Below are 21,747 nucleotides of genomic sequence, written 5' to 3'. Positions count from 1 at the left end.
TACATGAACAAAAGATAACGGGTTTTGTTTTGGTAGTGAAAAGACAGCTGGAATTGGAAAAGTAACTGGTACATGCATGTAACTATGAGGTAATGTGTGTTCCAGGCTGCCTAAAAATGCTGGGAATGCTGCTATTTGGAGAAAATAAAAAAGAAAAAAAAAAGCCCACTCATTTTGTCAGAGCTCTTACAGTCCAGCTGGAAAAATCAAGAGAATAATAACACAGCCAGGTGTCACACCAATTTCTTAAAAGAATGCAATTTGATTTCAGTCTTGTCTCTGCATCTCTATAAGCTCTTCTAGCTTCTAAATGTGGCTGAAAGTATTTTTGCATATTCCAGTTTGGCTGCTCCTGATCTTCTAGCCATTGTAATGAAATGCACCAAATTCTGCTTCTATTTAGTGGCTTAAACCTTCATTGATGCATTTATAAGGTACACTGAAAAAATTACCTCATAGAAGTTCTCATCCTGACTTTCATGGAAAATTCTTCTGAAGAGTACAGCTTTTATGTCCACTTCTTCCCCATCAGCTTTAGGTTTCAAAATTGCATTCTGCAAGAACTGGCAACTACACAGTCCCAAAATTATTTTGTAGAAATGCTCATTGGTGGTTGAGGGTCACAGGTTGAATAAGAGTCAGACATGGTTGTTGAGAAGGATGCTGATGTCACACTGGAATGTATGGAGAAAAACATATGACTGCAATTCCATTAATGTCTTGGCCCAAGAGAAAAAGAATAATTTTTTTCTCCCTGTCCTCCTTAGAAAAAAATAAATTAGGACAAAAAAACAAATGGTATGTACAACAGAAGTAATGGGCTTCAGTTGTAGCAGGGAAGATTCTGGATCCATGAGGAAAACTTCTAAGTGATAAGTGATGGATTTGGATTGTTTGCCTACAGACTGTGCCTTCTCTAACAGTAGAGGACTTTAAGAAAAGATTAGACAAACCTCAGGAGCGACATCTGTAAACCTTGTCTTGCTTAATGCCAGGGAGGAACTAGAAGCTTAATGCCAGGGAGGAACTATTTTCAGCCATCTGATTTTGACTCTGTGGTTTGTTTTCCTAACAGAAATGAATATTTTTCTCACTTTTTTTTTTTCCTTCGTTTTATTTTAAACGTAGGGAACTTAATTATTTCCAAGAAGTATAAATGTAATGGTTTGATTCAGTTCTTCATCAGCTGATTTATTAATAAGTATAAAACAGATTGACTCTTTGCAACTGAGTCACAGTCAGTTTCCAGACATGTTTCATGATTTTTTTCCCTTGGTTTCAGGTAATGGAGACAAACCAGAGAAGCCGCACTTTGATTCTCGTAGTCTTATCTTTGAATTAGACCCATGCAATGGGAATGGGAAAGTCTGTCTTGTTTATAAGCATGCTGAACCAGGTAAGACTGAAGAAAGTAAAGTTAGCTATCTCTTGTTGTGGGTTGTATCTGGAGGCCACACGTGGAGAGTTACCCTGTATGTCTATCTTCTTTGCAATTTGTAGGTGAAACTTTTACTGGGATGTCCTGTATCCACGGAAGTCAGGAGTCAAACCTTAGCTAGATCTAACATTTTCACTCCTTTTAATGTTGGAGTCTGAGTTATAACTTATGATTTCTGCATGCATAGAAGCAGGGGAGTATTCATATGTGACCTACAGACAATTGTGTTGAAATTAATACAGACTTCCACTAATCTGTCTCTGGTTGCTTGCATGTCTCGGAACAAAGCCATTACATTTTGATGAGAAAGGGTGTAACTCTGCTTAGAAACAAAGTGTAGATGGTAAAAAAAGCTGAGACAGAATTAGACTGGTTATTCCACCTTGTGCATGGATGCACAGCCTCCAGGCTCTAACTAGGTCAAAATGTGGCAGGAAGGGTTAATGGGAGGGTGAGAAATGGGAGCTGAGCTGTTTCTTCTGACAGATACAGAGATAACTGTTATCAGTTGAGTGACTAGTGAAACACCCAAGGCACTCATAAAATAGTTGTCATCTGACACAGTGCACAGGTCACTAGATGTATGTGTGTTTACTGTGCAGGCTTTGCACTTGCAATATACAGGTTCTTAAGAAAAATCTTGGGTTGTTATCTTTCATTGGGTGTGACTGCAAATGCCATGGCAGGAAGTTCTTGTCCTCTTGCCTTCCAGTGTTAGTGATTTCAGCGCATGGATAACCTGGGCAAGGAAAGGGAGCATTGGTTACAGGTGTCAATGTCAACACAGGGGCAGTCTGTTTAAAGGACAGTGTTCAGCATCTCACTCTCCCAAGAAAATAACTTCTTTTTATGCTACAAAGGATGTCACCACCAGAGAAGTATTTGATCACTGTAGAAAGATTTTGCAAAATGTGTTTTTGTTGGCAGCACACACTCCCATGACTTCCAGACTCTGGACTCTATTCAGTAATCCAGATGACTGACAATAGAGTTAGTTGCTTTTTACTTTGTGGGGCAGATAAATGTTTGCCATAATTGTACTTTGAACATATACTCCAAAGTTGCTGATGTCCAAGAATGTTCCATGTAGCGTGTCACTCCCAGGTTGTGAAGGAACAGCATTGTATTCATTGTCCAGCACACAGCTAGACAAATACCTCATGCCATGGGTGAACATTGGCTGATGGGTAAGGCACAAAGGGTTATAGTAAATGGGGTCACATCAGGCTGACAGCTGGTCACTGGTGGGGTTCTGCAGGACTCCATCTTGGGCCCAGTGCTCTGCAGTGTCTTTATAAACAACTTGGACACAGGACTGTAATGGATATTAAATTTGTCCATTATTCTAAATTGGGAGGAGCTGATATCTCCCTCAAAGGCCCTGCAAAGAGACCTCAACAAATTAGAGAGCTGTGCAACCACCAACCATATGAAGTTTGACAAAGACAAGTGCTGGATTCTGTACCTGGGCTGGGGCAACCCTGGATGTACGTAAAACAGCCATTCTGATATGTTGTGTCTCCCACCTGACAGTGGCCAGGGGTTAATCTTATCACTGCAAAGCAACAGTGTAATTTGTGCTTGTTTTATTCTAGTGGTCTCCCCAGACACAGAGATCTGGTTCCTGGACAGGGCTCTGTATTGGCATTTCCTCACCAAAACCTTCACAGCTTACTACCGCCTGCTCATCACCCACCTGGGTCTCCCACAGTGGCAGTACGCCTTCACCAGCTATGGAGTCAGCCCCCAGGCCAAGGTAGGACAGCAGCGTCCAGCTTGTCAATATTTTGCATAAGTATAGGCTGGAAAAACATCTTCCCACCTTTTGGCAAGCAGTGTCTAGGTTCAAGGGGACCTTCCTGGTGACCTATGGAAGGGATCACAAGATTTTTCCCTGTGACTTGTTAACAACAGTCATTTGCTTCACAGTAATTTGAATTCACTAATACTGTGTTAATCCTGCTTTTCTCAAGGCAGTTGGGCCTTGATAAAAATTATGCCCAGAAAAGGTCAATTTAAAGTCCTAAAGGTAGTTACAGAAGACGTCTACATAAAGCCTTATGACCATTCCAGTCACTTATTACTAAAAATACTATTCTGCCATGCCAAAATCCTGCTATTAGAGGCTTCTGCTCTTTTTCTGTTTGACTGGGCCTTCAGCCTTATCCCTGCCTCCAGGCTGTGAGAGGTCAGGCAATGGAGCTGATGATCCTACTGAACACAGCACAGTGTCAGTGCACCTCGGCAAGGCCTGTTGGGAATCAGTGAGTGTCCTGCACTTCACCCAGACATGACAGCTCTCTTACCAGCATGGCTTTCCCTGGTCCTGTGTGCACATCAGAATTACTAAAATCACTCCTGACTTCCCATCAAATAGTGGCTCTAGAATTTGGTTCTTTTCATTCCTGATGCCTTCCCTGTTACACTGCACTGTACTGTATCAGTCAAGGCTGTGTACGTGCACTGTGCTCTGCTTTTCTGCAACTTACCTGCTATAAGTATTTTATTATGTTCAGTATACTTGCAAACCTTAAGAGGAATCATTTGTCTATTCCCTAAACATGTGCAGCCCCTGTTGGTTAAAATCCTCCTACTTTGTTAGCCATTATCATTTTTAAAGGTTTTCAAGGGGGTATATTAAAGCTGTTTTCCACTAAGCCGTATGTTAGTAGATTGCTATCTACATTTCAGTATTGATGTTCTGTTCATCTTGTTCAACATTTTGCTGATGGTTTCACTTTGATTTGGAATACCATAACTCCTACTCCATTATTTCCTGACTTTGTCAATGGAGAAATGATACAAAAAAAACCCAAGTCATTGTAATTACTTCTAGATAGAAGCAGAAAGAGTAAGACAAACAAACACAAAATTTTTTCTGTAAAGAGTTAAAAATATTCGTTATTTTATGTGTGAAGAGAGGGAGGAAGGTTACATTTTGAGAAATTCAACTAGTTGGTTTTCAGTTTATAAGTACATTTAAATTCCAAGGGTTTTTAATCTTTTGTGCTTATCTGAATCTAAATAAATGTGGTTTAGTTTCATCCCATCCTTTTGCTTTTTCTCCTGTGGTTTAAATCAGGAATCGCTCCTGATAGGAGTTACACTGCAGGAAAGGTGGTGTTAGGGTTGTGTCTGGTTCTCCTCTTCCCTGTCTGGAATGCAGTTCCAGGACTGGGGCTGTAGCCATGCCTTGTGTATCCTTATCACAAGCACTCTTCCAAGTCCTGTAAACTGCAAACTCATAAGTGGCATAGGATTAAAATCATGTCTTGGGGAAGATGGGGAGCAAGGTGGAATTGTCTCACTGCAGTTTGAATTTAACTTGTGTTCCCCACCATCCTGCCTTTCAGCAATGGTTTAACATGTATAAACCCATAACCATCAACACAGCACTCCTGACTGAAGAAGCTGATTCTTTTGTGAACAAGCTGGACCCCAATAAAGTGTTTAAAAGCAAGAACAAAACTCCAGTGCTCAAGAAGAAACCACCTTCACAGCCACCAGGCTCCCAAAAGAGTCACACGAGCATGACCTCTGCCAAGACATCCTCACTAGCTGGGAATTCTTCAAGGAAGTGAGCCCGCCAGATCTGACCCTGGACAACATTTGCAATAAGCTTTGATGTTTTCTGCTGCAGAGTCTCAGTGGTTCAGACCAAGTTCCTTGTGCATGAATAGATGCGCCCATGGAAAACACATTGCAGCACTTGCATGAAATATAGCAGCCATGTGGATGTAGTTCCTGGAGACTCTTAAAAAAAAACTCGAGACATCGATTTTATTCCCTTCTGCTATTTGCAGCACATACTTTTCCGAGGACATGAAGAAACCTTTGATGTCACTGCTCCATAAGGAAGCTTCTGTTCCTGTACAACTGCAGCAGTGAAATGAAAGCAAATGTAATTCACAGTAACTTTAACAGACCCATGCTGAAGTAGAGGGTGTGAAGGTATTTCTGCCATGTCCTTTGAAAGAAAACTGTCCTGATCTTGCATGCTGTGGGAGCAGGCTGGAACCCACTGGACAGAGAAGTAGCTTTCACTCCAGATAGAATCAAACTGTGCAGTTCCCTGTGCTCCTTCCAGCTTCTGCTCTGAGATTCATGGTAAAATGGGACTTGGGACTTCTATGTCTCTGCATTTGCCTAGCCACTTGCTCTGCAGCCCAGACCACTTTTTGGCCTTTGTGCTGTATCTTTTCATATGGTGACATGATTTGCAATAATCGTGAAGCCAGAAGCTGCAAGATCCCTTGTTGCCTCCCTTTTGTGGGAACTGCTGAGCAGAGAGTCAATAGTGTTGGGTCCCATCAGCCAGGAGGACCCCTTGGTTTGTCACACATTCATTGCAAAGCTGGCCATTGAAACAGCCTTTGACACTCTTCAGTTAGGCAGGATCTCACCAGGGGCCACTGAGATCCTACAGTCTTAGAAGCCCCTGATGCTGTTTTCTATACTGTACGTTTTCAGGTTAGAACTGCACTTTAACCCGTTCACTGCTGGTTTTCAGTTACAGCTGATTATTTCCATTACTTTTCTATGCTATTCTGTCTTCCAAATATGCTGGAATCATGGTAGCACCCAACATACTTTGTGCCTAAATACAGAAATCAAAATCACTGTTCTCAAATAAGCATTAACTATTTAAACAGCATCATCTTTAATTTTTGAAATGACCACATAATTACACAAGACAAGCCTACCTCACAGAGATGTTGTGAGGCTTTCATGAGTATTTGTATGGCCTTCAGAAAGATGAAGCTATGCTGTAAATGCTTAATAGTATTTTAATAAATATTTGAATATTTTCCTTCAGAGTGATTGGGTATTTGAAGATGCTTTGGGAACTCGTGGGATGCAAAGGATGTGTGGCAAGAGCAGTGTGCCGGACAGATTGTTCGGGGTGTTTCTTTAATGCAGTGGAGAATCTTTCACTGAGAAGGGATGGGTTACAGTGCTTTTAGCTAATCCCTCTTGAGCTACTCAGAAATTCCCAGTTTATTTCACACAGGCCAAAAGACTGACCTGTGTGACAGCTGTTCCACTTCTGTCCTGCAGTCACTGTACAAAATCTCTGCAGCCAGCAGCCCCTGCTCAGGCGTATTTTGCTGGCTTCCAGCACTGCCCAGGGCCTACATTCAAATGCAGTTGCTGCACTGCCTGGCAGCCACTCTCTGCCACCCTCAGATGACAAGAAATGCTCTAATGCAGCCTCTCAAGCCCATGTGCATCTTGAGATAGGTGAAGGTCTGTTGTAGCTGCTCCACTGATATAGTCAGCTCTAATGAGAAAGCACACATGTCAGTACCTCCCACCCAACCCCACCCCATACCATAGCAACCCATCAGTTACCCTTTTAATATTGGGATGGGAATGATCATTAAAGCCAGTAAATGCCCTGGAATTCTGTGCAGTAGAGATGTTCTGTCACTTCCTGCTCTTGGAGATCTCTGTGTTTATTCATGGCACCCAGCCCTGGAACTGCAGTTATGTGCTTGACATACATACCATACTTGCTTAAGCACTTTCTAGAAAAGTTGACTCTTGTCACCCTCCTGGGAACAGGCAGCTTCTGATACTGTTCTGCTTTGAATCCAGTGACACCTCAAACCTGTAAGGCTGTTGCAGGCCCACTTCCTCGTTCAGATGGAGGTAGCAGAATTCCTGCAGCAGCAGGGCAATCTCTTACATTTCTCATGCATTCAGAGTAGAAAAAAAAGTTTTTAAAAAGTGTGTTGGGGGGGTGGGAGTATTCAGGTTTTTGGAGACGCTGTCACAGAAGTTGTCCGAATTCTTTCCTGTGGTGGTAGTTGGTGTAGCTCAAGTCAAGAGTGTCAGTAACACACATGGTTCTTTGATGCCAGCATGTTCCAGCAGAACTGTGGCAGGATTCAGGAGACCCTGTAGTTTAGTTTACTAATTTTTCAAATGCTTCCTGAATGTTCAGATCAAAAAAAACCAAAAGTATGAGAAAAACCCAAACAACCCAACAGGTTCATGTTTCTATTTTAGACTGTCCTTGTTCTTCTCTCTTCTGTGCTCTGCCAAACTAGGTGTTTGTTAGGGTGACAGATACACAAATGAAAGCCTAGGCCCCTGGTCCATCACTGTAGTATCTACCTCTTACCAAAGTATATTTCAGATGAAAATTTCTGTGTTAATTAAATTAATCATGTTGGTCCTGCCACTGTTGATGCATGTATTTTGATTTATATGAATATATATGTATCTGGAGATTTGTAGCTCTGCTTTGCTTTTCTTCAGAATACAGTGATTGTTTGTGGATTGAGTTTTGGTTTATCTTATTTTTATTTTTTTTTTTCATACAGAGAGATTGAATAATTTCTTCAGGTCACAGTCTGGTCTAGCCCTGTGCAGGTCTGCCCAATATCTCAGATACCAAGTTTGTCCATTTAAGCAGAGTAGGTTTACTGAAATCTAGTCCCTCGTCTGTCCACCTTCATGGTGGATAAACAGATGTGCCCTTCACATGTGTCATCAAAGCACGTGGCCATCACAGTTTGGAAGTCTCTGTGCCTGCCTCTTCTTTCTTATTTTCAGTTTCATGGTCAGGTTCGTTGTGAAAACCAATGCAGGCTTTGTAGATGAAAACACCAGCAAGACATCCCAGAATTGGAGCTGCAACTGGGACCCACCACCAGGAATGGTCAGCCCTGAAATGAAACACAGAGGAGGCAGCTGGTGAGCCAGACTGGAACCACTGCCCTGCCACCACATCGTGCTGGGGCAGGAGTGAGCTGTGTGAGCAGAGGAGTCTGTCCCACTCCAGGCACTAAGCCTACAATTGGCTTACACAAATTCACTGTCCTCTCACATGATTGCTGGAGGGAAGGTCATTTTCCCCATCAGTGTGGAAAGGTGGCTCCACACTGCAGGTTTCTTTTGTCCAAAAGAAATGGGCTGTGTGGTCTTGATGAGTGGACTCTCAGACAGATATAGGCATTTTGCCTCCCTGTTTCCAATCACATCTGCAACTCCTCTACGGAGTTCTCAAATACATTTTCTGGAAATTTAAGGAAAATGGGTGTCCAGGACAGGAGACTGTGGTAATGATCTCACTGTAAGAAAAGCCCGACACCATCTTACTAGATAGAGGAAGGCAGGGTTTCATCTCCAAATTCAGACTCTAAATTTAGGAGACCTGTTGAGCAATGCACCTGCATTCAGTGAGCTGCATTCTGGCTCTCTGGTCACTGCAAAAACCAGCTGGATCTCCAGTGAACAGGCAGACAATTTGGTGCCCAAACAGGTATCTGAGTGCCAAGCCGCAGAATCCCGTGCAGGAGAATTAGGGTACTCTAAATTTTGTGTACCTAATGCACAGGGCTCCTCTAGGCACACTTTGCAGTGGTATCATCACTTGGTCCAAAGAAAAAGGCTGCATGACACATTTAATCTTGTGCTTATCTCCCCCCTGGCAAGCTGAGCAGTGTAAGAGCAGAACAGGTCACTCACGTGAAGACGTCCATTCCCCAGCCAGCCATTGCCGTGAAGATCCTGGGGGGCAAGTCCCTGGAGGGGTTTATGGCATAGCCTGTGTTCAGCCCCATTCCCAGACCAATGCCCAGGACCAGCATACCCGAGAGCATGGGCTGAGCACCTTTCAAGGCTGCGTTGTTTTTCTCATCCTGGATGACTAGAACGCCCAGGATCAGCATAACTGTTGCTGTAAACTGCAGGAACAGACAAGGGAGAAGAACCGGTCAGGAGAGAGAATGGGGAAGGCTGAAAGATCCTGCTCAGCAAAGAGGGAGAGACTTCCCAGAATGAAAGAGGAGATGAGATTCATGGTCTGGTCAAGGCAGGAAGGACCCAACTCTTATTCCTTCCTCACAGGTGGACTGAAGAAAATTCTCTCAGCAAAAACCTCATCACCTTTGCTGAGGTTTTCTCAGCAAAAAGCCTCATCACCAAGACTGATACAAACTTCTCAGCAATGTTCTCTCTCTCCATCTTTCAAGTCAGGGAAATGGGTTATTTTAAGTACATTCTGTCGAATAGAAGCAGAGCCATAACAAACTGCTCACGAGACAAACCTGATCCTCCCTAGAGGAAGTGATGTTTTATACAGCCTGTATGCAGATACCAGATGCTCACCTGGGAAACTGAATTTCCCATCAGTGACTACATAGCTGGTATTTGTAGATTTGCAGTGCTTGGGACATCAAGAAGCATAGTTTTGATAGAGGTGATGACACCTGTATCTTCCTTGCTTGCACAGACACCAGCAAAACCAGAAACTGCAGCTTTTGCCAAGGCATTGTCACTTTTATTTGCATTCTTGGGCATCAAGGACACTTCCTGGTCCACAGGAGGCTGAGGGGATCCACTCCCCACTTCTAGGGTTTTCCATTCCCACCATCCTTTTCATCATGCCCAGGCAGGAGTTTTGTCAGCTCAGAGTCAAAATCATAGACTTCCAGATTTGCATTGGAAGTGAATCTTCCTTCCCTGGTGTCTCAGTGCCCCACATCCCCTGAAGCATCCCTTTCCTATTTCTGGGCATCTGGACACTGTGCTGTAAGCTGGGAATCCACTGCACAGTCTCAGTGGGTCTGTTCAAACATAGAGGTTCAATCCAGGCTGTGCTCATGTGGGGACAGTCCCAGGCTCTCCATGCTGGGGAGAGACACCCAGCACAGCTGCCAAGGAGCATGGATTGGGTGTAGAATCCAAATAGGGATTCAGCCCAGAACCCAGAGGAGATGGCTGGTGATACAGCTCAGCTTCTCACTTCCCACTGCTTGTGCTGCATGCAGGGAAGGTGTCTGGAGAGGCCCTGGACCAAGCTATGGAGCAGCCTTCAGGTATTACCCTTTAGGCCCAGCCCTTTAGGCTTGCCCCGCCACCAAGATGCCTCGGATCTTGCCTTTCAGGCACCTGCCTGGATGCTGGGCTCCTTGGGGAAGAGGTTGTGGTTGTGTCTGTGTATGTAGGGCTGTGGGGACCCTGTAGCAGCCTTGTAGCAGCACCTTGTACTACCCACCTTCTCCTAGCACACCACAGCCATTCCCACTGACCTCTGTGAAGAAGGCTCCCTGCAAGGATACACTGGGAGCAGGGTAAGTGGAAAAGATCATCGCTGTGGCAGTTGGTCCTGACACTGTAAGGTTTCCTTGGGTGTAGTCGTAAATAGCATCTAGGAGAAGTGGGAATTACGGAAGTTAGCACAGTGTTGATCCCACAGGACACACACACACAAGTCCACCTGTTGCAGCCAGCACAGACATCAGGTAGAAGGGAGGCAATGGAAGACGTGATGGAGGTGATACACTCCTCGCAGGGCATGAACTCACCAATACCTGTTACCCACACACTTTGATCTGCAGTCGCTTCCTTACACCTACCAGCTCCCTATCCCTGCTCCAGGAGCCTGGGGTAGCCTGGATGGTCTGCAGGCAGTGGAGGCCTCCAACCCTCTGCCCCTCAGAGACTGAGACATGCTAGAGACAGTGGGTGGTGGGTCCTCTGCTCACAGCTCAAAACCCCTGATGGCTGCAAACCTGTGTTCCACAGACCAGCAGAGTCCCCCCAGAGCTCCAGCAGCACCTAATACATGGTAGTTCATGTAAATAAAGCTCCTGCAGACCTGGAAACAAAATGCTGACAAAATGCAGCTACTGCCCTTCTGCTGAAGACAGGTTTTGGAAAGTGGGAATGCCCTGAGTAAAAGGAGCTGTGTTCTCCAGGAATTGTGTATCCTTCCCAGAGGTATATCTGGGACCTGCTCTGAACTTGAGCTGTGAAGTCTGTCCCACAAGCCAGGAGCTTGCCCTCCTCACCCAGAAATCATGCTAGGTACTGTAAAAGGACGTATTTTTGACAAGAGTGTGAGCTGAATGAAATTATACCTACAGCAACCTCTGTGATAAAAGACACGACCCTACCATAGTAGAGGGCAAAGACGGTGGCTGCTGCCATAAAGGAGCCCAGGAACTGGCCGGTTATATAAGCTGCAAGCTTTGTCCAGGAGAGGTTTCCTAAAACCCATTGTGTAATGGTGATGGCAGCATTCAGATGAGCTCCTGCAAAATCACAGAAAAAGAGAGGCCTCAACACTGGTGCAGCTGTTTTGGAACATGTGACGTGGTGGATGCCCCATCCCTGGAAACAGTCAAGGCCAGGTTGGACAGGGCTCTGAGCAACCTGCTGCAGTTGAAGATGTCCCTGCTCATTGCAGGGCAGTTGGACTGGATGAACTTGAAAGGTCTCTTCCAACCCAAAATATTCTGTGGTTCTATGCCCCATGCCCCACAGTAATCACCCAGACACTGACCCAGAACAGCAAGACTCTCTCAGGTCAGGGTCTTAATCCAGCACAGACACAAAATGAGCCTTTCTCTCTCAACAGCTGAATCATGCAGGTCAAAGAGCTCCTAGCTAGTCTTCTAAAAATTCTGTAGACCACAGGCTGCCCCCAGAGAGTGGGTCATCTCACCTGTCAGACATACCTCTCTTGGGATGGCATGAGTTTCCCTCTAAGTTTCTCAAGGGGCTTCTCCCTACTGAGCTTAAAAAGAGCCCATACCTCAGCACTTTTTATGTGGCTACTGGTAGATGAGGACCTGTGTTTTGATGGAACACTTTCTGTCAAGGAGGTTGGCATCACAATAGTGCTTTTGAAAACTAAATGGTTCCGGGTCTGGTGCCCTCAGTGCAAACCGCATGTGTTCTTCAGGCCTCCTATCCCCAGGAGTCTAAATGAAATATTTTTTTTTCCTGCCTAGGTATAAACTTTGGGGGCCAGTAAATGTTCCAGCCTTCATGACCATCTTCTACTCCAAAAGGGGTAAGATGCAGACACCCATCATTTCATCAAAGTGCAGGACAGAGTGAAGTGCATGTACCACCTGCTGCAGTCCAACAACCATAACTGGAATGGGGGTAGATCCCTTCTTTGATCCTCTGCTCTTATGTGAGTATGGCCAGCCATTTCAGAGATCACAAAAAGCATCTTGTGACACAGATGAAGCCAAATTGCTATGTCAGGAAGGTCTGAAGTTTGCTTTGTAACCATACTATTGCCGACTGAACTGAGATCCCTTCTGCACTGCCCTCTCTCCTCAACAGATCAGCTCATTCTCAAAAGTCACTTGGGACTGCAGGTCCTGCTTTCCTCAGTCTGCTTTCCCCAGGATGTTTGCACCAGCTCCAAAAAGGACAAGAAAATCAAGAGCTGACTGCTCCTAACTGCTCACATGGAAAAATTTTCCTTTCCAAGCCAGCCCCAAATTTGGACCTCTGTCTGCTCCAACAGTTCAAGAGCAAGGAGTTGCTTTAATTTTCTGCCTATTAGAGCCCTTAATGTCTTCTCCTGGTGGAAACGAATGCAGAAATTGCAGAAGGCAAAGGTAATGCTCCTGTCATGTGGGGGATGCCACCCCATGGCCCCAAAACACCACTTCCCACGTTCATGTGGGGCATCTGTGCATGGGTGTGTGTGATAAGGAGAAAATTTGCATACCATTCCTTTTGCAACATCAGCAGTAAGCTCTCCTTTGCAATAAATTATTTACTTCTCCATGGGTCATATCAGCAGCACGTTTTGGGAGCTCCCTGTCTGCTTGGGCCATGCTGGCATGGGCCAAATGGGGGAGCTGCTGAAACCTGGCTCTCCTGGCCACAACAGAAGGGGGTGGCCAAACCTCCTCAACTCTCCCTATCCCACTTGCCCTGTCACAGCTCAGAACACAAGTTTGGGGTCAGTATTCTGAAGGTATATTGGGCGTGCCTGGCTTCTCCTGCTTTTCTTGCCTGGGTGTTCTAGGACTGCTTTTTTTTTTTGTGAAGGCACTGCCCCCCTCCACACCCCATTCCTCCTGTCCCCAACGCACGTGGCCTTTATGGGACATGGATATGTCCCATGCCTGAGTGTGCTGCTCACCAGATACTCCTCTAGCCGCATAGATGCCCATGGTAACACCAATGCCAAATGCCATATTGATGCTCAGATACTGACCAGTGTTTCCTTTTCCCAATACCACTTGTGCCACAGAGGACAAGCCAAAAACCTGTGTAAAAAGAAAGAGAGAAAAGAGTGTTAAAAGTGTTCTTGTTGCTGTGGTAGACTGAGCTTCTTTGCTATTTTTTCTGCAAAAATAATGAGCTCCAAAACACAGGAAGTCTCTAAGGTGACCACGGTCTGAAGACAAAGAACAACCTCGCCCTGCAAAAGTTGAAGTGATGTCTGAGACTGGTGCCCATCAAACCAAACTAGGCACTCTCATTATGGTTGGGTATGGGGATACAAACCCCAAACACTCACACCAAGAGCTGGGGCTCCATGGGGGTCATTCACACAGCCACACTGCAGATGCCTCAGCCTGAAACCAGGGACATGAACCAGAGGAGCATCACTGTGGACCACCAGGAGACAACATCCAAGACAGATGGAAGGAGGGAGTGCAAATTCTTACTGTCCTTCTTTTCCTGGTGTGCAATTTATTGACTAAAAATGTAGTTTAGGCAGCGTACAGCTGTTTGCAAAACTCTGCACTAATTTTGGTAACATTTCAGCGAAAGAAAGGAAATTCTGGTTTAACTTTTCCATTAAACACATATATTTTCAGTTTGGAAACAGCCAAAGTTTCAATGTTTTTTTAGTGACTAAAGGAGAATCAGAGAAAAAAACTAAAAGTAAACACTCTCCAGCAGGAAAACATATATTCAAGGCATTGCTCTGTCCTGAAAGAGGGAATTCTATTTCATGCTTTTGATGTGGTAAGAGTGGAAAAATCAGTTCTTTGCGTGCTCTTACACCAAAGTCTGGAGAAGGACAAGGCATCTCTTCAGGTTTCTGCCTAAAAAACCACTGAGGATTTGGAAAGTTTATCCTGTTACTTGGACTGCACTGATGTTTATCCAAGGTGACATGTCTTTCAAGACAAGAAAGTCAGTATGTTCTCCAGCATATAAACTTCTGCTTTGGCTTGTACTGTTTAACTGTGATCTTTTCTGGCTACTCTGCCTGCATCCAAATTTTATCTCATGTGTCTGCTTCCCTTCATTGCTTATAGACATCACCCAAATCCCCTGTTCTCCAGAGATGCTGCTCTTCTTATCTCTCTTGTAGACACAGACCACACTCTGTGCTCTGCGCAAAGCTACAGCCCCCACAGTGTGAGCCCTTCTCAGTCTGCCTCAGCAAAAGCCCCCAGAAACAGTTTGTGATGTCCCCCTAACATCTGCAAATTACACAAATTCTGTATATGCATCTCTGATTTTTCCAAAGCCAGACCCAAGAGACAACAAATGTGTAAGGCGCAGGTATTGCAGGAGAGCACACATGTGCAGAGAGAGCAGTGCAGGGCAGGAGACATGACTGAGCATAAACAGCATTATCCTGAAAAAAAACACATGATAGGCCACAGAATCTGTTTTTCAGCACAGATCCAAACCTCTGGTCTTTTCCTGCATCCTCACAGTCCCAAAACATCGTTTATTTTAATTCCTTCTTCCCTAGTCCTTGTGCTGCTTAGTCCTGCTGCCGGGTTCCTCTTACCAATGCTGCCTGTCCATTAAACTGAGAGGCCCTGGGGTGAGTGTTGTGGTCCAAATAACAGCCATTCAGGCATCCTGGAGATGCATCCAGCACATTGCCTGTTGCACTGAGGGCCAAGGCGCTGCTGAAGAGTTGGGTGCTGTATGCTTTGTTCTGATGCTGGATGCTTCCTGTCTTCAGCCCATGTGCAGTGCCCTCCTTTTCTCTCTTCCCTCTCATGGATCAGTGATGGAAGAGCCAATGTGAGCTGCAGGCTGCAAAATCTGCCTTGAACTGTCAGAGTGCAGAGTAAAGTCTCCACCTCATACTGCGTCCCTGGCAGGACAACCCTGAAGTTGTCCTTCGTCACCTAGGAACTTCTACCACCAAATAACAGAGAATGAAAAAAGCAAAATGGTTTGCTAAGCTGCTGCAGACGAGTCACAGATGTCTGTACTCTGACTTACTATGGGTGCAAAACTACCTGGGAGTGTAATTCGAAGAGCTAAATGTGCAAAATGATGAGATAAAAAGCAACCGTGCTCTGCATAGGCAGTTGTTGCCCTTGGAAATGAGCACCTTTCTTGGTACAGAAAGCTGTGTCAGAAGGTCCCTATGCTAACACAAGTCTTAACTTCCTCCTCTGTTAACCTCCAAGTACAAGTTATTTGGGTTATGCCCAGCCTTTGCATGCCAGCCTCTGTCCAGTCTCAGCAGAGGCTAAGTCCAGCTGTAGCAAGTTGGCACAGACAACTCTGCCTTCTCAGAGGGAGGATCTCATTCTGCCATGTTGATCCAACAATCAAAGTCTCTGGTCTCAGTGGGTACTTCACCCCCACCAGGGATCAATCTTGACTGCAAAACCTTCCTAGTCCTCTACCCAAACACTTCTGAAGCAGCCCGGGAGCTCCAACCCACTTAATTATTTCTTTGTGAACAGATCCCTCAGGCAAGGGGGCCGTTTATGTATGATTTACATAAGCACAGGGGCAGTTTATGTATGATTTACATAAGCACTATTCAACTGGCAGCAAGAAAATCAAAAGTGAAATCCTGGCATGCTTCACACCCTGTAATTATATTTCCTAATGCTGGGTTGTGGTTTTGGAGAATTTCTCTGGAAAGTTCATTACCCTGGCAAACCCGAGAGGAAGATGGATGAATGCTGTTTTCATTTCACAGTTGACAGTGATAGAAGAGTCAGGGTCTGCTTTCCAGGGTCTGCTCCCCAGCTACACCGCACCTCTGGCACAGCAGGAAGAAAAGCCTCAATTCACTCTCTGGGATCTTTCAGGGGGTGTGGCACAATCATTTTAGACACTGATCTTTGACTTCATTCCCAAACGCTTCCTCAATTTTCTCCTAGAAGAAAACTGAAAGAGCAACATGTCCAGAGAAGGGCAGTGGAGCTGGGGAAGGGTCAGGAGTACAAGTTTGATAAGGAGCAGCTGCAGGAGCTGGGGATTTTCAGCCGGGAGAAAAGGAGGCTTAGGGAGGTCCTGATCACTCTCTCCAGCTCCCTGACAGGAGGGTGTAGCGAGGGGAGGGGTGGCCTCTTCTCCCAAGTAACAAGTGACAGGACAGAAGGAAATGGCCTCAAATTGTGCCAGGGGAGGATTAGATTTGAGGAAAAATCTGTTCACCAACAGGGTTGTCAAGCATTGGAACAGGCTGCCCAGGGAAGTGGTGGCTTTTACAGATATTACATACATATAACACCTTGGAGGTGTCTAAAAGACATGTAGATGTGGCACTTAGGGAAATGCTTTAGTCAGTGGCCTTGACAGTGCTGAGTTAATTGTTGAAATCTTAAAGGTCTTTCCCAACTGAAATGATTCACCTACTTCATTCTCTCCCAGCGCTCACCTCCCTTTCCCTGCATTACTTTTGTGCTCCAGAAGGTTTTTTGGCACATGGTCTGCCTGCCAGGAAACTGCCATCCCACCAAAGCAGAGGGGTGAGCAGTAGCAACCAACCACTGAGCAATCCCGAGGATGTGGTAGGAAACCACTGACCTTACAAATTGCTGCCTTAATTGGTTGCACACACACACACACGCACAGACTCCTCCTTACCATAAGGATGAATGTTCCTAGTGCTTCTGCCAGCAGCTCCCTCATGGTACAGTTACGAATCTTGATCGCCTTCTTAGTCTTCTCCAACATTGTCCTCCCCACCTCCATAAAGCTGACTCGCTGCTCCTGTTGTGACAGCACACTTCATTGCGCTGAGCCAAGTTACCCTTTGAAACTTGGCACCCTCTCTTCACCCCCAGACACCTTCTCTCCTTTGGTTAACCATGAACAAGCCAATAAAGCAGCAGCTAGCTTCAAAGTCTTTCCCCGCTTCCCTCCCCCCCCATATGTCATCCTATAAAAGCTGTATGGTGGGAGTGCAATATTTCTGTCATGAGGGCATTGGTGATACTGTCCCTCTGCTCAGGAGCAGCCTAACCCCAGAACAGTGGAGCTGTCAGTAGCCTTGATATGCTCCTAAAGCCTGTCTTTCTCCTTAACCTTTTCTGTAGGAACTGAACAGGAATTTGGGCTCTGCATTGTAACCCATTGACTGGTGGTTTGATGCCAGTTTTTTTAAACAGGTGGGATTGGGACCGTTTGCCTGTGCAGGACTATTTGGATGCCTCTTCTGCAGTGAGGATGCTCTGCCTGGAGCTGGTGTGCTCTGCTGTCTGCAGCTGGGAGGAGCACAATGCATTGTTTCAGGTCAAATATTTGCTCTTGTTGAATGCACCTGTGTCTGCAGATGCCGTCACACTCGCAAAGAGCCTTTCTACCAGCCACCCCATCTGTCCTCTCATGTAGGGCAAGGAGAAGCCAACCTCAGCAATGGTCTCAAGAGACCTTCCCTCTCACCTGGCTGCCAGAGCAGAACCATTGCTGCCCTGATTCCTCCTCCATCTCTGGATTCCCTCTGTCTATCTCCCTGCTCACCAGGTGCTCTTATCTCTCCACAATGAAAAGGTTTTAGCACCTTTGAATAATCATGGAAAAACTTATATCCACTGAACACTCAAGACCTTTTCCCTTGAGCATTTTCTGGTTCTTTGCTGGTTTTCTTCACCTTCCTCTCAACTTGCTGCAGCTTCTCTGTTGCCCTGGAGGGGACAGCTCTGCAGAAGCATCAGCAGCTGCCCCAATGGGGACATGGTGCTCTGCTCATGCTGCCCCTAGCCTTGCCTTCCTCTTCTCTACTGCGTGGCAAAAGTTCATGAGCTTTTCTTTCACCCACAGGGCACTCAGTAGCTGTATGGAAGAACCTGGGAAGCTGATTCTCCTCTCTTCTCCACAGATGATTGTATGTCTTGTGGCAGGGAGAGTCTTATGGACTGGGGTAATCCCTCCTCCAGTGACAGATTAGCTACTGACCTCAGTGAACGCCTGGCTAAATATGCAGTAAATTGCTGCCCTGTCTCTGATGCTAAGGATCATTTAATTATGATGGATGATAATCATGTTGCTCGCAGGGTGTTTCTACAGCATATTTCCAGGTGGGAAGGTTTTTGTCCTGTGGGTCTGCAAGCTATGCTGTGGCACAGAATAAACCTTTCTAGGTCACTTTGTTCTCTGCCATGCAAATGTTTATTGGTGGAGCACAAACATGGGTCCTGGAGCACCAGGTTGGGGTGGTGACAAGACCCTCAAGTTTCTTCTGCACATGGTGATTTCCGGTTGACTTTACATGTCACCTGAGATCCTTGCATCGCCACATACAGGAGATCGCACAGCCTTTCTCAGATGGGCAAGGTATCAGTGAGTCGGTAACACCCACAACTGGACCTACAACTTTGTTTTTCACTCCTAGATCTCAGGGAGCCTTCCAAGTGGATTCCTTCCCTGTGGGCAAACAGTGAAGCTGCTGTGTATCTGATGGGCTTTGTCTCCTGCATTCAGGCATTAATTCTAGGCATCTCAATATTCTGATTCGGGCTGAAAAATGGATAGGTACTTTCTGGGAACACCGGATTCCCATAGACTTGCAGTCTTCTCAGGGAAAAATGCAATCCCAGTTTGCAATAGAAATCTTTGGTTTGGTGATGGTATTTGTGGCATAATTTCCAATATTACCACCAAATTCTGTAAAACTCCAGCATGCTTCTAGGAGCTTGTCCTCTCATACAGGTCATTCCACAAGATGGCACTGAGACATTAATTTCTCCCTTTAAGGTGTTCAGAAGGACTCCTCTGTTGGCTGCTGAAAATGTGAGAATCCTTTAATTCTGGGGTTCTGCTGGCCATTTTTAGACTTGCTGGTGTTCAAGGAGTGTAACAATAACAAAACCATCACCTTTCCGTGGGTCATGTGCACCAGAGCACCTCTGCTCTGCGAGTACACAAACCCAAAGTGTGTGAGCCTGTGCCTGAGTTTATAATCAGCAGAGAAAAACAGGCAGCTCCAAAGGGCAATTCTTCCCCACCTAAAATAAGCATCCGAGGCCTGACCTGTGAGTCATGCTAGATACTGGCACTTTCCCTCTGGTGTTTGCACAGGGACATGGAGTGAAGGCTCCACCATGCACCCCCATGACCGCCAGGTGGGCTGGACTGCCCCTTCTCCCTGCATCCAGACGTGGTGATCTTGAGCAAGTGAGAGCCATGTGAGTCAGCTAAGGGCTGGATTGCGAATATCTGCTGGTTTCCCAACAGCAACCTGCTCGTACTTGCTCGGTTTCACTTACCCGCAGGGCTGACAAGGATCTCTGGGGTCACTAAATACAGTCCCCTACTGACACAGGCAGCCACACCACATCTGCCCTTTGGTGACCTGGCCACTCTCCATTGTAGTGGTAGACAATTGTTGCCCAACTCCTCCTGTTGGACCCTGTTACCAGAATTTGCTGCTCTGAAGATTAGACACTTTCCTCTAATTTTAGGCCAAATTCTCAAAGCCATTTGTCCATGTGCAGCATTAGCCTGTCACAGTCATGAGTTAACTTATTTCTTGCAGGTGCTATCACCTGAAGTGTTCCTATGAGGTTTGTTAGAAGAGCATTGGCTGCTCATGCTTAGCTCCACACCACCTCCCAATGTTTGCCTTGATTCCCTCACAGGTTGAGACTTCACTCAACATTGGCCCTATGATGATTTTGCCATGTTTTCCACTGCACATTAAGCAGCCACCTGCTAAACAAAACCCACTTTCCCCCTCAAGACAGGTGTGCTTTCAGCACTAGTCACAAACGTCTCAGTTTGGAAAGGAAAGTTTTGGCACAAAACACAAAAGTTTTGGCACCCACTAACAGTCCTGGTGTTGATAACCATGGTAATGAAGAACCAGGAGAACAATGCCCCTAGGTCCTGCCAGAGCAGCCCTGCGAAGAACAAATACCCAGGCACCCCAGGGCATTCTGCAAGGAATAATTTCTCTGACTCTGTTTGACAGTGCACATGCTTCCTCTGCACCCAGGAGCCCATTTATCTATTTATTGGGCTAATCAGCAGGTGGAACATTGCCACTCCATTTGTTTCAGCCCTGCTGGTGGAGCGTTTTCTCCCCAGAGGCCAAGAGCACGAGCAGACAGCTGAGCAGAGGAGCTGCTCACCACAGGCGAGAACAGCTTGTTCCTCAATCGGACCAAATGAACACAGCACCAAAATATCTCCAGTGCCCTTCAGGACACAAGACCTAGCCAGAGAGATCATAACAGCACTGGTATGACCTTCGCTGTCCAGGGCAGACCCTGTTTGACATACCCTGGAACACCCGCTCCCTGTAGTCTGACATTCCACATTCATGGTCTGCTCCTTCTCCTCTTTATGGATGGCAGGCACCAAGCAAGTCTCACCCACCCCACCTGTCTCTGACCAGATGTCTTTGCTCTCCATTCCCAGGATAACAGCCTCCACAGCCTTTCAGCTCACCCATTGTCCCTTGCCCTGAAGCCAGCCAAAGGTTCATCACCTGCACATGCTGCTCTTCCATGTGATCAGGCTTGCTCCAGTCATACTGGCCAGAAGGATGATCAGGCTTGCTCCAGTCATACTGGCCAGAAGGATGACGTGAAGGGACGTAAGAGGGAGGTGGAGCGACATGCGGAGGGATGTGGCGGTTCATTGGTGGGGTCCTGCCTTGGGCATGGTGCTGCATTGCCCCAGGCTGCTACAGCTACCGGGCTGCTACAACTACAGGGCTGCTCAGATGGAGGTAAACCATGAGGTGATGCTGCTGGCAGGAGCAGAATTACTTGACTTTGTTTGTCTTTAGGGGCAGAGCAGGGCTCTGTGTGACAGGGTTGCCAGGGGTGGCCCTGGCCTCATTGTTGGGCAACAGAGTGGAACCCTCCTGGTCACCAGGAACCCATCCACCCCATGCTGGGCCACACTCCTCCTGCCCTTGTCTGACTTAATCAGACAGAATGAAGTCATTCTTATATGGAGAAAAGAGTAATGGTTTTTGAGGCACCCACCAGCTTTGACCTGTGAAAAGCCTTGGAGAGTCTCCCCCACCCACAAATATTTAACAGAGAGTGAAATGGAAGCACAGGAGTAGATCAGGTCACAGAACCACAGAATGTTAAGGATTTGCAGGGACCTTAAAGAACATCCAGTCACAATCCACCCTTGCCACGGGCAGGGACATCTCCCACTAGACCACATTGCTCAAGACCCCATCCAACCTGGCCTTGAACATTGACAGGGATGGGGCATCCACAGCTTCCCTGGGCAACCTCTTCCAGTATCTTACCACCTTCACAGTAAAGTATTTCTTCCTAATATCTAGCTTACATTTCCCCTCTTTCAATTTGTACCTATTATTCCTTGTCCTATCAGTACAGTTCCTGACAAAAGGT

General features: G+C 46.1%; 2 protein-coding genes across 5 annotated transcripts in view; one reads left to right on the top strand and one right to left on the bottom strand.

The window, feature by feature from the left end:
* Positions 1 to 14,401, top strand: part of TPGS2 (tubulin polyglutamylase complex subunit 2) — a 29,548-nt gene extending 15,147 nt beyond the window's left edge. For 2 of the 3 annotated variants that reach the window (XM_032095332.1, XM_032095330.1), the window contains 3 exons: positions 1,283 to 1,396; positions 3,034 to 3,194; positions 4,792 to 7,727. In XM_032095332.1, the coding sequence (XP_031951223.1) occupies positions 1,283 to 1,396; positions 3,034 to 3,194; positions 4,792 to 5,019 (503 nt within the window). In that variant the 3' untranslated portion in view covers positions 5,020 to 7,727. Of the gene's footprint in view, positions 1 to 1,282; positions 1,397 to 3,033; positions 3,195 to 4,791; positions 7,728 to 12,186 lie in introns of those variants that run through there. The other variant, XM_032095331.1, reaches the window with a different exon arrangement.
* On the bottom strand, positions 7,763 to 21,187 carry LOC116437565 (aquaporin-7-like). 2 transcript variants are annotated; one of them, XM_032095328.1, is made up of 7 exons: positions 20,859 to 21,187; positions 17,015 to 17,140; positions 13,344 to 13,470; positions 11,347 to 11,484; positions 10,480 to 10,598; positions 8,915 to 9,132; positions 7,763 to 8,112 (listed from the first exon to the last, which is right to left on the bottom strand). In XM_032095328.1, exons 1-7 carry the CDS (start codon positions 21,042 to 21,044, stop codon positions 7,953 to 7,955), a joined length of 1,074 nt encoding a protein of 357 aa, XP_031951219.1. In that variant the 5' UTR covers positions 21,045 to 21,187; the 3' UTR covers positions 7,763 to 7,952. The 2 variants fall into 2 exon arrangements, with proteins under 2 accessions (XP_031951219.1, XP_031951220.1); XM_032095329.1 differs by having other exon boundaries at positions 13,419 to 13,470.
* Between the last annotated feature and the right edge of the window lie 560 nt (positions 21,188 to 21,747).

Source organism: Corvus moneduloides, chromosome Z (assembly GCF_009650955.1).
Source record: "Corvus moneduloides isolate bCorMon1 chromosome Z, bCorMon1.pri, whole genome shotgun sequence".
NCBI classification, from domain to species: Eukaryota; Metazoa; Chordata; class Aves; order Passeriformes; family Corvidae; genus Corvus; species Corvus moneduloides.
This window is presented reverse-complemented; position numbering and strand designations above follow the sequence as displayed.